The sequence below is a fragment of the Bacillus rossius genome, chromosome 15 (genome assembly GCF_032445375.1).
Source record: "Bacillus rossius redtenbacheri isolate Brsri chromosome 15, Brsri_v3, whole genome shotgun sequence".
NCBI classification, from domain to species: Eukaryota; Metazoa; Arthropoda; class Insecta; order Phasmatodea; family Bacillidae; genus Bacillus; species Bacillus rossius.
This window is the reverse complement of record NC_086342.1, coordinates 36,620,889-36,635,648: the sequence shown is the minus strand read 5'-3', so window position 1 is coordinate 36,635,648 and position 14,760 is coordinate 36,620,889. Positions and strand designations below refer to the sequence as shown.

The 14,760-nt window shown below is 35.7% G+C and overlaps 1 protein-coding gene across 3 annotated transcripts in view; it reads left to right on the top strand.

The window, feature by feature from the left end:
- The first annotated feature begins 3,098 nt into the window (after positions 1-3,098).
- Positions 3,099-14,760, top strand: part of LOC134539285 (NADH-cytochrome b5 reductase 3) — a 52,624-nt gene continuing 40,962 nt past the window's right edge. The window contains exons 1-2 of one of the 3 annotated variants that reach the window (XM_063381149.1): positions 3,573-3,664; positions 6,261-6,362. In XM_063381149.1, coding sequence (XP_063237219.1) covers positions 6,345-6,362 — 18 coding nt within the window. In that variant the 5' untranslated portion in view covers positions 3,573-3,664; positions 6,261-6,344. Of the gene's footprint in view, positions 3,766-6,260; positions 6,363-14,760 lie in introns of all 3 variants that reach the window. The other 2 variants (XM_063381150.1, XM_063381147.1) reach the window with 2 other exon arrangements.

Sequence of the window (14,760 nt, the reverse complement as noted above, 5' to 3'; positions counted from 1 at the left end):
CGGCAACGCCTGTACCCTGCTTCTTTCGGCAACATTCACACCTCAATCCAAACATCTCCGCCTCTTCTCGAGCGATCGGATGTAAACACTCATTGTGCCAAAAACTCCCGCACGTCCAGCAGATCCACCCATCAGATGTCTCGCCGGGGCATGATGGCCTACCGCACACCATCATGCTATCCGTCCGGTACTCGTAACAATATCCACATTCATAATTTGAGTAGTGTAAGCAACTTTCGCCTGGCTCTGGGAAGTCCGTGTCGGCCCAGGACTCATATGCTTCCTGTAAGTCGTTCATGTTGATAACGATGTGCGGCCTCTGTCACGCGGTCACGGCAGACTGATACAAGCGACACACCAGTACGTCGATCACAGGGCGCGAGCAGGTAGGGAGGACTGCCTCCCCTCACCACCGAGTCAGTGTCCCGTGCTCGCATGCCTCCTGTCCCGCGGAAGTCCGGTGATGCGTGCGCGGCCGTGCGTGACTGTCACTCTGCGCCGAGCAGCAGTCCCGCGGTTGCCGCGCGCCGTTCCCGCGGTGCCGAGTCGTAACTGATCGCCGTGAGACGTCGGGTAACTCATCCCGGCCATATTTCGCGGTGCCGACGTTATGACGTCGCGAGGAAACCGATCCTCGTGTCTCCCGGCGCTATCTCCCGGCGTCGTCTCCCGTCGCTATCTATCGGCGCCGTATCCCGTGACAACCTGGCGTGCCAGCTTCTGCTGTCGCCTTGGTGTGGGACTGTCGCGTTGAAGTTATGAAAATAAAATAGAATTTTGTGAAATGCAAATGTTCTTTAATGAATAGTCCCGGATTGTTATAACAGTCACAAAAACTAAATGCCACTTGCCGGCCTTAGAACTCACTCATGCTAAATTAAATTTGATGTACTTTGAAATTTGAAATATGTTTGAAAGTTCGTTTTTCAAAAGCCCCACATTGGGTGCCATTTGACGCCACTCCCGCTGCCTGTCTAAGTTTTGTAAGTAATTATTAATTTGGAAAGTGATCTCAGGGATTTTAACGGGGGTTCGGCCTCGTGGCTGCAGGCAGGAGCGCGTCGCGGTTCGAAACCTACCCGGGCTGTTCAGGCCACCCAGGACGCCTTATAAATAAATGGTAAACTGATTGACACGACACTGTTTTTTTATTCAGAACCGTTACACTCACTGGTCCCAGTACTGGCCGCGTCTGTTGTCTGACCGCTGAGGCACGCGAGTCTATATGCGTAAATGGTGCGTGCGACCAGGATAGGTTGCAAAGTGGTATGCACGGACTTATACAGTGGCCGATTATCAACGTGAAAGATGCGATGGATAGACACGGAGCTACTGTGCTACAACAGCTTATGCAGGCATTTACGTTAACATGGAAAACGGCACATACAAACGAATATTCTAAAGTTATTTGCAGTCTAACATGTGGCAGAATATTAAAGTCCCGAAAAGTACGTAGACCCGGTAAGATGGGAACGTACACGTTACAGTCACTTATTAATCAGTTATTACTCGGTTAGATTGCACGTTACAAGTTACACATTTAAATACGATTAAAGTTAAGAGACATAAATTAAAGAGTAAGAACTCGACACACGTTGCTAAGAGTCTTCGACGATAACGATTACTTGGCTGTGAGCCGAAAACTGCGTAACTCAATTACGCTGTCCTTAAACTCTGGACATGAAATTACGTAATAATTGGGATAAAATAATTAGTTAACGAGTCACACGAAATATCGTGCGACTGAGTGGGGTCGGCGCAGAGCTGGTAAAAGGATTTGAAGAACTTACACTATTGCGGAGACTTGGATGAGGCGCGAAATCTGAAGGCTTTGCGTGCGCGGAGCGACCGACCCCTGCGAGTCCCCGATGCTAACTGAGCGCGAGACCGCCCTGTGGCCTCACGCCTCGACTCGTGAAGCGCGGGAAAACAGCTCTGACCAGTTTTGGACTTAAAAGACATATTTCACAATATATGATTATAAAACAATTGGACATAGTTTCCTTTGCATTAATTCTCTTTTAATTGTTATTGTTTTAACAGAATAATTATATATTTAATATGGCGCATTGCCACACCCGGCCGGGTGCTGTCGTCGGCTTGGTGTTATCGCGGCTCACTTTTACCCACTCGACGGACATCACGCTCGGGCGTGCTTGATGCACTTAAGAGTAAGTGTTGTTGTGACATAATGGCCTGTGCGAACCAGAGGGAGCACCGGCGGTTGGCGTCAATGTTAATGTCCCGAAATGTACGTAGGCCCGGCTAGATGAGAACATAAGATTCACAGTCACTTATTACAGCTTGAAACAGTTATTACATGGTTATATCTTAAGATAGATGTTACCCAGTTAAATATGATAAATCGTAAATATGTAGATTAAAGAGATAGAACTCGACACACGCTGCTGGCTAGGAGCCTAAGACAAATAATGATTAACTGGCTTTGACATGTGAAAACTGCGTAAGACTCATTTACGCTGTCCGTATGCTGAAAATTACGTAGTAAATGGTAATCTCCTTGTTGGGAATAAAAGCATTAAGTTATGAGTCGCACGAAATGACAAACGACTGAGTGGGGTCGGGCGCAGAGCTGAAAAAAGGATTTAATGAAATTACACTATTGCAGTGACTTGGATGTTGCGCGAAATCTGTAGGCTCTGCGTTCGCGGAGCGACCGACTCCTGTGAACTCACGACGGCAACTGAGCGCGAGGGCGCCGCGCGACCTCGCTACAAGATACGTGAAGCGCGGGAAAACAGCCCGACCAGTTTTGGACTTAAATAACATATTTGACAATACATGATTATTTAACAATTGTACATAATTTTTACTGGAATTAATTATCTTTGAATTGTTATTAATTTGGTTGTTTTTAAAATAAGTATTAATGATTTAATTTAGCGCATTGCCACACCCGGCCGGGCGCTGTCGTCGGCTTGGTGTTCGTCGCGGTGCACTTTCATTTACTCGGCGGTCATCACGCTCGTTTGTGTTCGATCCACTTAAGAGTAAGTGTTGTTGTGACATAACGGCCTGTGCGAACCAGAGGGAGCACACACCTTCAAATGGCATATTTGTATGGCTTTGAAAACATTACTCATTTCTGTGTCCCTAGGTTGATGGTTGGATTTCTCTTGAGGACATTTAGAATTTAATCATTTGGTGGAGAATAGAACAATTTTGCCTGATTTTAGCTTTTAAATTTGTTTCCTTTTATCGGTGGGAATAATAGAATTTTTAGCATCCCTCTGCAGTAACCTGGAATTAAATTGTTTGTTAGTCTGGTTATGTGTAGATTCGTATGGTTGTTCAAGGGATTCATGGGATGAGGTGGCCTAATGCCAGATCACCAGTCAGTTACATCATTTTACTATTGGCCACTATTCTTGTCTGGGACAGTGTTTGTGCCATTTTTAGAGACGTTGTGGCACCATCAGCAGATTTTACGTTTATTTACATATTTTAATTTTAATCTTGTTGCCTCGGGTGGGGAATCTGTCTTTGTTTTATTGGAAGTCATTTTTTCAAGATTTCTTAGGGTGGTAAAATAAACAACTCTCTATTCGTATACCCACTCTACGTCTACTGTTCTTTAATTTTTTCTTTATATTTTAGTTGTTTTTTTTCAACAATGAATGCCTCTCCTGGAGAAAGTACTTTGGTAAGGTAATTTTTAGAATGATTATTTGCTGAAACCATTTATTATATGTTTACAGAAATATGAAGTTTTTTATTGGGTTTGGTAACATTTAGAATAAATTGGTACGGTATACAGTATAAATAAGATTAAGTAATGTTTTTGTCAAAATTAATTATTATTTAGTATTGTAGTTGTCTTAAAGTATAAAGGTAATATGCTGAATCTAACCTAAGAAATCTAACCTTAAAATCAACATGTTATACAATATTACATTAATTTAAACATATTAAATTTGAAATTTATTTAATCAAATGCCAATCCTGCACCTGGTTGGGTGAAAATTTTTTTTAATACTTTAGGAATTACCAATTTCAGATGTAGTTATCCTGACCTAACCAACTGTTCACATAGGATTTCACAGTATTCATAAATATTGGAATGTCTCTTAGTGTCTGAAATAATGGCTTTTTGGAATTTTGTTATTACCTACTTGAAGGTAAAGCCATGCTGTAAGATTATTACCGCATGGGTGTGTCAATTTTGCCATTTGAATCAATTGTGGGTTATTATTGGTAATGAAAATAGTCTCGTAAGGTTTCAAGTTAAGTAACAAAGATACTTGCTACAATTTTGAAATTGCGTAGTGTAGATATAGTGGCAATTTATGTAGTGCTGTAATAGCATAGTCGAGACTATTTTCTAAAAGAGATTGCCCTGAATGTTGTCACCACCCTACTGCTTTCTTGATACTAGCTGCAACTTGTTCTTGTGGTTCTCCAGAAACCCTATAGCGTAGTCGGACTATTTTCAAGGAAAATACCAAAATTTCAATACATTACAGCTGGGGTCAAGGCTGTTTTCTTGTCTTATTTTTTTTATTTTCAAGTGAATTTTGAGGTAAATATGTAGTTTAGCGGTATTTACGAAAAATAATGTTAAAAATCCGAAAATACTTTTATTATATGCTTTTTAACTTCCTCTTTTCATTAAACCTGGCGGAGATAAGAAATTCCAAATACTTTAGGAGATAATGATTTTTTTAATTTTCTTATTTGGGCTATATTTGTTAAAAAAAATTTAAAAATTCCGAAAATACTTTTATTCTATGCTCTTTAACTTCCTCTTTGCATGAAACCCAGCGGAGATAAGAAATTCCAAATACTTTAGGAGATATAGAATTTTTTAATTTCCATCACAATACCTGTGCATTCATGCGGAGTTCCGTTGTTTCTTGTTTAAGAGTATGAATTTTTTTTTTCGCAACGTAGGAGAAAGACATCATTTTCTACTAATGGCAAATGAATTGTACCCGCCTCTAACTTAGGTGAGTTTTTAACGTTTCAAATTATAATGTTTTATTTGTTATTTTGATATTGTTGCACAAGTAATAAGTAAAAAAAAATATTACGTGAGTTGTCTGTTGATCCTTTGTCCCGGTTTGTTAGGTCAGGTCAGTTACATTATAAATACTTTAAAACTAAAGAACCATTAAAATTAATTCACATTATTTTTAATGTCAGCTTAGTTTGAAAGTATTTAAAATGTAACTGACCTGACCTAATCAACCATTTTAATTAATTAGGCATTCACAAACACATGGCAATAAAAAAAATTGAGACGGTCGAATGATTGCATAGGTCTTGTATAGCAAAATATATTCTCTTGAAATGGAAAACAAATTAAGTTAGAAAACAGTCATAGCCCTGACCATTACACACTTACATTAAAGACCCTGTCTTTTTGAAAACAGTCTCGGCTACACTATTAAATAACAGTAGCAACTCACGCATGATGGTTGCCACAGCACTGCATAGGCTATCTGTCTTTATAGTTGCAATCACAGAAACACTCATTAGATTATGTACAAGACTTTTTTCATTATTAATAAAATACCACAATTGACTCAAGAAGTAGCAAACAGATACACACACATAGTTAACATGGCATTTTTGTTATTCGGATGTTAATACAACACTTCACCACTAGGTAAATGTTAGTTTTTCAGAATCTAGTAGGAATTTTTGAACACTGTTTTTCCATTAAATAGAGGAAGGTCTTAGTTTTAAGAAACACCATTTTCGGTATTCTATTATATTTGATTTTTTGGCATCATCCGTTAAAATATATTTTTACCAAACATTCAACTGTTTTACAAAAGTTAACAAAAAGATTGAACAACAGGACAGTGCATTTGAATGAGAAAAAACATTACAGACTTGGTATCGGACTCCTACGTCAGTGTTGTTTTGTGTAGGAATAGAGATGTTTTGTTTTGTCCTGTGGACACCACAACCCTTCGAACTCCTAGGTTGAGCCAGGTTTGACATCTTCAATGTCCTATTCCAACCCTGTGTCGAGTCTAGCGCTCTGGTCCCTTGAATTACATTGCATAGAACAGTTTCAAATTGTTGTACTACATCCAACAAAGAACTGGAACAGGATTTTAAAGATAGTAGCAAACGTAGGTCAAAATAGGAGTTCAAAGGCTTTCAGCTAAAGGCCTTGTACGTAAATGTTTTTTTTTTTTCCCCCGTCACTCTTGCTAAAATAAATGCGCAAGGTAAAGATGAAAAATTTGTGAAGTTCGTATGGTAATGCTGTTGTTTTTCTTTGTCAGAACTGATTGGTTCTGATTGTGGTTGATTTCCTCCGAGTGTCGGTCAGCAACGGGTCGCGCAGAAACTGTCTGCCTGCCTGCAACATGCCTACAGCAAACTGGGTAATAACTGTTGTGCAGATGGTCTCGGCTGCCTTTGGTGTTCTTAACATTTGCATGGAAGTTTGGTTTTGGGCGTTATTTTTGGGCGATTTTTTGATTGGGCATGTAATAGAGTATTGTATTCTTTGCACTTAATAATTATAACAAACAGGATCTTACATTTTTCTCAGGTTTGGACTAATTTAGTTTTAATTATTTTTTAATTTCTATTTATTTGCATTAAAATTTTTGTAGTTTTTTTTCATGACTGAAATTGCACAGTAAACAAATATTTAGGCTGATGTTCACCACAGTAGAGTAACTGTATTTGATTCATGCTTGTTATTTACATATTCTCTTTTGCCAGGCATTTGAAGTCTGTAAATTTTTGTCGTATAATGAATTGTGCTAAAAATACTAAACTTTTTTTTACATCAACATTTTTTATAATATATTTTAGGCATTATTTGAAAGTGTGCTAAAATGTTAACATTAGGTAACTAGCTGTGTGTTTTTAATCTTGTACATTGATTATTTTTAAATCCAGACTGATGACTTAAAAACAGCTGCAATATATCAATATATATAGATTATTATATATATATATATATAGATTAAATATATATATATATATAGATTATTTTTAAATCCAGAGAGAGAGATTGATTGATTTTGTGGGCAGTTGGGCTGAAGGTATTATAGTGTAACAATCAATTCTTTTTGGTTGTTATAACTGGTTGTTATTTCACCTGGGTGAAATAACAACCACTTATAACAACCATGCATAGAGTGCTTTGAGGTGAAAAACCTCCGAGTTTCTGTATGCTCAAAAATACTTAGTTTTAGTAGAATAAGTGGTATTTGTTCCGTATCACATATTTAAGTACATACCTTGATACTGAGGTCATTATCCTGTATACATTGTTCCTGTGGTACGTGATGCTTGCTATTTTAATTTAGTACGTCGACAGATCCTGGCTAAACAATAACTTGAACGTCACAATACAAACAAATTATGTCAGGTCTTGTGAAATTTTTTGTCACATCGGTCACATCTCATTTTCTGGAATAGGTGGGGGGGGGGGGGGGGGGGGGTTTCTCTTTAATTGTAGCTCGGACAAATAAACACCTTTTTTTCTAGCAATAGAGCATATTGGTACTAGAAATCGTTTAATAGAATTATCCCTATACAAGAACTGAAAATCAGGATACTGAAAAAAATTTTATCAAGTCAAGTAATATTTATTAAGAAAATAAATCATTTTGAACTACAACAACAATATATTAGGTCCATCCACCATCCTCTGAAATGAATAAATAAATCATTAAATACTTAAACATAAATAATTAAACCCAGTCAAGATCTCATTTCAACAGATATTTAAAAATAGTCATAAAAAAAATTAACAAGGTATAAAAGGAAATTAACAGCTTGGCACCCGTGACTTAAGCAAGTAGTTATGAAGTATATAACGTTAGCTTATACAAAAAAATTATAATCCGCAACAATCTGTAGTGATGAAGACATTTTACAACTTTAATTTACTCTTTTAGTAAGCTTCAATGCCATCTTGTTATTCATAACGTCGTTAGTTATTCTGCACTCAAGTATAGAAATTATCATGAACATTCATTAGCATTAAAAAAAAAACTTAAATTATTAGACGGTTTTGTTCTATAACATCCTGTGAAATATGTAAGAAAACGATTGTGTTAAAAAAACACTACAGAGCCTACATTTACCGTAATTTCCGAGTATTGAAAAAAAAAAAAAAACCATACCTGTGACCTTTTTAAAGTTTCTTTTAACATCGTTCACAAATCCTTGAGAACAACTTCAACGCCATGAATTGAATTTAATGTTTACTACAAATAAAAAGAAAGCACAGAATACTAAGACGAAGGTGTCATCCAGATGCGAATCCACTCACCTAACCATCACCTTACAACGCACAACCGTGCAGCATCATAGTCTGTCACAGAATTACAGCTGTGAGGAAACATTTCACGTCCTTTTTAACCAATTCTCTTGCCCCCAAAACCCCTACGGTAAAAACTTCCTGACTGTAAGTTTTTTTCGTATAGTTTCCAAACACAAAAAGTTGTTAAAACGAACCAGCCACGTGCCGTGATGTCCACGTCTGAAAACTGTGTGCAAGATTGCGACAAAATCACAAGTTTTGTTATGTCCAGGATCTTTTGATGTTCTACATTAACCCTTAGCCGGAAACGTGAAAATATTTGACGTATCTGGTGACGTGGTGCCCCTCAGACCCCAAAATGTTTTGTAGAAGTTAACTGATTAGAAATTATTTTTGTTCCATGTAAAATTATTTAATGCATTTTTTATACTTATTAATTAAATTAAAAAATAAATTAGTAAATAATTATTTACCAATTATAAAATACAATTTTTTCCATTGGTGCTTGCTCAAATAAATCTAAAAATGCCTATTTGTAATAATTGCTTTTTTAAAAAAAATAAGCAGATGGTAGCCTAAAAGTTTTATTTGCTATTCAATATAGATATAGTGACAAAACAAAATCTAGAAAACTTCTATGAATAATAAGACTTTTTCATAAAATCTACAACAGATAAATTTTCCCAAAAAAAGAAATTACTTTTTTCCCCTCCAAATATTTTCCTTGCATAACCAATGCTTAAACCACAACAATATATATAATCGAGCTAACTAGAAAGCACATGCATACTTATATATTTTGAAAATGCCATTTTTACATAAAATATATTAGCCGAACATTGTTTGAAAAAATTAAATTTGTACGAAAAGTCACATTTGTTTGCTCTGCAATCATCACACATTGCTTTTCCACACACACTTTGATAACTTAAGTCACTTAAAATATCTTTCAACCACTTAGAAATAGTTTCGTCATAATCTGGATCGCCCACACGTACACATGTTCGTTTAGAAGCCTTTTTATCACTTCTGAGATAGAAACATATATGGTGACGTGGTGCCACTACGACCCCAAGTTATCTTTTCGACCTGATATCTAGCTCCAGACAGCGTAAACAAATCTGACACTACAGGAGGAGACTATGTGATTTCCAAGCGAAAGGTAGATGGTACCACAAGCAAGTGCCTTGAACTGCACATAGATGGCAGCAAGTTAAAGTTTTGCTGGGGTCACGGAGACCCCACGTCTCCGGATAAGGGTTAAAACAGCAAGCATCTTGTAGCGCAGGATCAATGTATACAGGATCATGCCGTCAGGATGAAGGGATAAACTAGGATATGTGATATGGAACTTTTACCGAATAAGTTGTGACCATCATAAATAGTCGTTTTTAAATGAAATTTCACTCGGAAATAAATTATTGTGCCAAAAAAAAAAAAAACCTGTTTGTAATATGTACATGACTTAAAAGTTCTAAAATGTAGTTACAGTTGAAAAAAAAATGTTTGAATTTACTAAACCCTGTAACAGCTGACTGAACAATCAAATGAAGAAGAAACAATGTTGAAGTTCTTCTCTCACGATTGCTGTTTCCTCACTGCCTTATAGAAAGATTTTTTGCAGCTGTGAAAACAGATCAACATTTGCATTATTTTCATTATAATATATTATATAATATAATATATTATAATAGCTGCTTATGCTGTGTTAAATGCAAATAGCTTAAATTAGTGACTGTAAAATTATAATCTTGAACATTTGATTATTTTCGAATGCAGCACACTTCTGTGTGTAGTTATAATAATTATATTATACGTATTTGTTACAGTTTAATGAATGTAAGCCAATTATTTTTCTTTGGTTTTAGCTACAAATATATATCTATATATTACAGCAACATAAGATTTTTAAAATTAATTTATAGCCTATATGTATCTGGAATAATGTAACTTTATAACAGTGAAAAATATATTTTATTTGTCCAATTGTTTTAGAGTTTACCTACCACAAACTGACTTACACTTTATATAAAGAAGGGTATTTACGTATTAACCCCACCGCAGCTACAGATTTGGCGGTTTTTAAGTGCCGCCAATCTACACCTAAAATTTTTCAATACCTGTGCATTGCTGCTGCTGCCGCAAAAAAATTGTTTACCCATGTAGGTTTGTGTGTTTGTTTTGATGAACTTTATTCAAATAAAGTGAATGGTCAATTAGGTAAGGTTAGCTACATTAAAAAAAAAAAAAACTATATAATATTTATTATGGTTGCTTAGGAATTACAAATTTAAGATGTGGCTATTCTGACCTTTGGAATCTTATTTATCAGAGTTCATATGGCGACAGCATCAGGTGAAAGAAAATAGAGACTGTTTTGAATCTACGTTAAACTCTATATCGACCCATTTTCCACCGAAATCCGATTGACTACTGTGTTTTTAAATCAAGTGTTTTCATTTTACATAAAGTGTTTTATTTTATGATTTGTTGCAAAAATTTTAAGTGTAGATTGGCGGCACTTAAAAACCGCCAAATCTGTAGCTGCGGTGGCATTAATACGTAAGTACTAATATGAGAATAACTTCTAACAGCTATTCTTGGTGGTGAAGTTCTTAATTGCCTGTCATATACAATGTGAAGCTAATTAACACTTGTCAACATTTTATTTAGTGGTACTACCATTGTAATAAACTTTTTTCCAAATAGCCTAGCACACACTACAAGGCGGTCAAACATGTATGAAAGATAAAGTATTTAATTTATTTATTAGTGGCATGAAATTTCTATTTCAGGCACAGTTTTTTTCTGCCTAAAGTGTGATTTCAGGTTTTTTTTTATGAAAACTCTTTATCCCATTGGAGATAAGATATGAGAAGTAATAATCACATAGTGCAAAGTTTAAGTGTGTCGGAAACTTTAACACCTGCATGATGAGTCATACCTATTCCTCACAATATTTCCAGTCATTCAAACGCAGCAGTGTTGCTACCAGTTGACAGGCTTTAAATTACAACATGATCAGCGAGTATAGACGGTCCGACCCGGCGCACACTGTTGCCAAATCTCTAAATGTTAAGAATTTCGGGAGATGTGTTTTTTTAGAATTGCCCAAGAAGCATTTTAAGGACTCACTTCGTAATTTATAATATTTTATGCTATCACGCTTACAAATTTGTAGTAAATAGCGACTTTTTTTACTTTTAACTTATGACAGGAAACCATTCACTCACATTCATTGGTATGATTTAATGTAATTGTAACTCAAATACATACTTTCAACACAATCTTGCGCTGCCTCCCTCTTATCCTACAAATAAGTAGTTTATTTTTGGTGTTCCACCTTCAATAGTTTACATTTGTGTAATCCACATCAAGGCAGAAAATAAAATCATATATATGTGAATAACTGTAATGAGTCACTGGACACAACACGTCACTTGGTTTTTGAACATGGCACTAACTGGCAGGCTGGTATTCAGAAATGCTTGTTGACGGAAATAGCCGACTAAAAAAGTGTCTTTATCTTTGAACTTGCTTCCAGGACAAAGCCCCACTTCTCCAATTTCATGGCCATGTTTCCTCTTATTAGACTCTATTACAGCACCTGGAGGGTGTTGCGCTGATAAGACACTTCTTCACAGCTTTGGACATGAAAACTGTAGGAGTAATTGAGATGTGTCGGTTTCTGAGGAAATACATTTTAGGATTTTTATAGAGACACACACACGCAGACACACACACACACACACACACACACACACACAAGGCACAGAGAGAGAGAGAGAGAGAGAGAGAGAAACACGTAGCGTTATTGTCCTGAGATTTATTCTAAATTATTTATCCTAAAACATAAATTTATTAACAAAAAAAATCTGAATTGCAATACACTTGTAGTTAATTATTTTTTATTGGATACATTTTGGAATTCTTGAAAACAGTTCTCAGTGAGAAAGTTACCTTTAAAAATTTTTTTTTGCCTCCTTAAAATGCCATGAAGTATGCAAAATATATAAAGCCTTATGAATATTTCAATGTTATACAGTACGCAAAATGCTTTGTCCAAAAATCTAATTTAAATTTGTGAGATATGTGGCAACAGCATGCGAAGAAACAAGGACAGTCTGCATGTGTTAGGAAGATAGAGAATCAGAAAGCACCCATTTTATTACTTCCACACAACAATGTAAGAGTGGGATGCTGTATAGTATTGAAGAAATGACGGGTTTCATGGCAGGCATAACTGGCTTGTTTACATTTTTTACGGGTTTTTGACATTTGACACTTAATATGGCATGAATGAGTGAATTGTTTTATTTTAGCACATGTAGACAAGGATAATTCCTGTTTTTTTCTTCTCTTTTTTCCATTAAATCATCTGTAGTTTGTAATAATCAGGGCGTAATTTTTTTTAACATGCTAATAGAATCAGAGATGTAACTTATTAGAAGGTACAGTTTTTTTATTTTATTTATTTGTAGTGACTTGCCCACCGACAGTGGTAGACACGACACACATGGACAATTACAAGGTTATCACTGCAAATGGACTCCCACCCCGTCTGCACTAAGGCAGGCAGGACAGCCACACATGGCCGATGTGGACGAGAATGCCGCAAATCAGCAGTCACAACTACAAATACAAATAGTCACCAATATGTACAGCAAATACAGACAATACAGGTGACATGCAGGGTCTCCACAGTTAGTACTTTCGTACTAGATCTAGTACTTTTATAACTTTATTATTGGTTTAGTACAGATCTAGTACATCTTTCGTTAATATAATAATATGATTGTAACTCCAATATGTTTTATTATTAAGCGTAATTATTTTTAAAAAACTATGGAATGTATGTGTGTGTGGTGTGAAATTTAAGTTTGAGCATTGCAATGTCATAATAACTTCCTAAATTGTTAAAAACCATAACAAATTATAATTTAGTACTTTTTTTTCTAATCTAGTACTTTTTTCTCGCCTAAGTTGGTACGAAATATTTTTTTCCTTGTGGAGACCCTGGTGACATGTAAAACAATGAATATAAACAAATAAACATTTGGATTATACAAATAAAAGACAAATAGATAAAACGTTTTAAAGACATTAGATAAATTAAGGTATTATGAAGTGATGTAGAATGTAAAATATACAAATACAATAGCAGCAGCATGAGAAAAATATTAAAAATTAAAAAAAAGAAAAATAATCAAAGATATACTGTAATTGTGAGTGGAGTAAGTGGAGTGATTAACTTCTAGATTTCAAGCTATCAAGATATCTTTACTGTCGTGTGATATGAGTCTATAGATGAGGACATTATAGTTATCTAGAGTTCTAAAAGTTTGAAGTAAACAGGTATTGAATTGATTAATATTTAGCCCAATATTATCAAGGAAATATGTACAATTAATTTTACAATTATAACAATTTTGAACAAAGAGCAAATCTAAATAAGCTCTAAGGGTAACAAGAGGAATCAGATTAGATGGAGGAAAGTTCTTAACTGTCATTAGTTGGATTAATCTAGTTTGAATATTTTCTAGTTTATTTATATCAGTCATCTTGATACCATTCCAGATTATTGAACAGTATACCAATTTAGTACTAATTAATGCAAATTAGAGGGAAAGAATTGAATCTGGATAGTAAAATAAAAAGTAATAAATGTAATAAAGGCAAGAGTTATTGGAGAAAAAGAGTATAAATAATCAACATGTTTATGAAAAAATAATTTGGAGTCTAGAATGATACCACGGACCTCATTAGATAGATATTTGGCAGTTAAAGGGTTTTCTAATATGTAGTTAAATTAACAGGCTATTTCCTTGTAATTTTTTATTTTTTTTTTTCATTTTATCTTTATTTGGTGTAACCAAATATTTTTTTTGCACTAATTATTGACTTCTATAAAGTCATTTTGCAATAAGATGCAAACATTAGATGTAATTTTCTGGTATATTTTTAGGTCATCAACAAAAAGTACCCCAATAGAGTGGTTTAGAACCTGAGTGATATAATTTATAAATGTTGTTAAGACCTATGTGGGGAGAATTTATATTGTAAAGGATAGCCCAATTAAGCTTTATTTCAGTTTCATTTATTATTAATATTTACATTAATAAATAATCGTACTTGAAAATGTCCGATCACAAATGTTTATTCTCAAGTCACTCAATGTCTGTCAAGTCCCGCAGTCCGCACTCCTCACTGGAGCTGGGCTCGACAGTGGTTCACCCCTTACCTCGCGCCTGTCTGCACACACAGTCTCGCGTCACTCAGTCGCACTCTCACCCTCTTTGTCGATGTCGCACTTGCCTTCACATGGAACTCTCCGACTCTCGGAACTCGCTCGGAACTGTCGTGGGACTCGCGCGACATACAGCATGGAACTCTCACGGAGGTCAGCGTCACGGCTTAAGTACCTGAGGGTCGTCTTTCCATAACCGACGAGAGCGGCAGTGACTAGTCGCGTCATCCCAGGCCGACCCGACACCTGA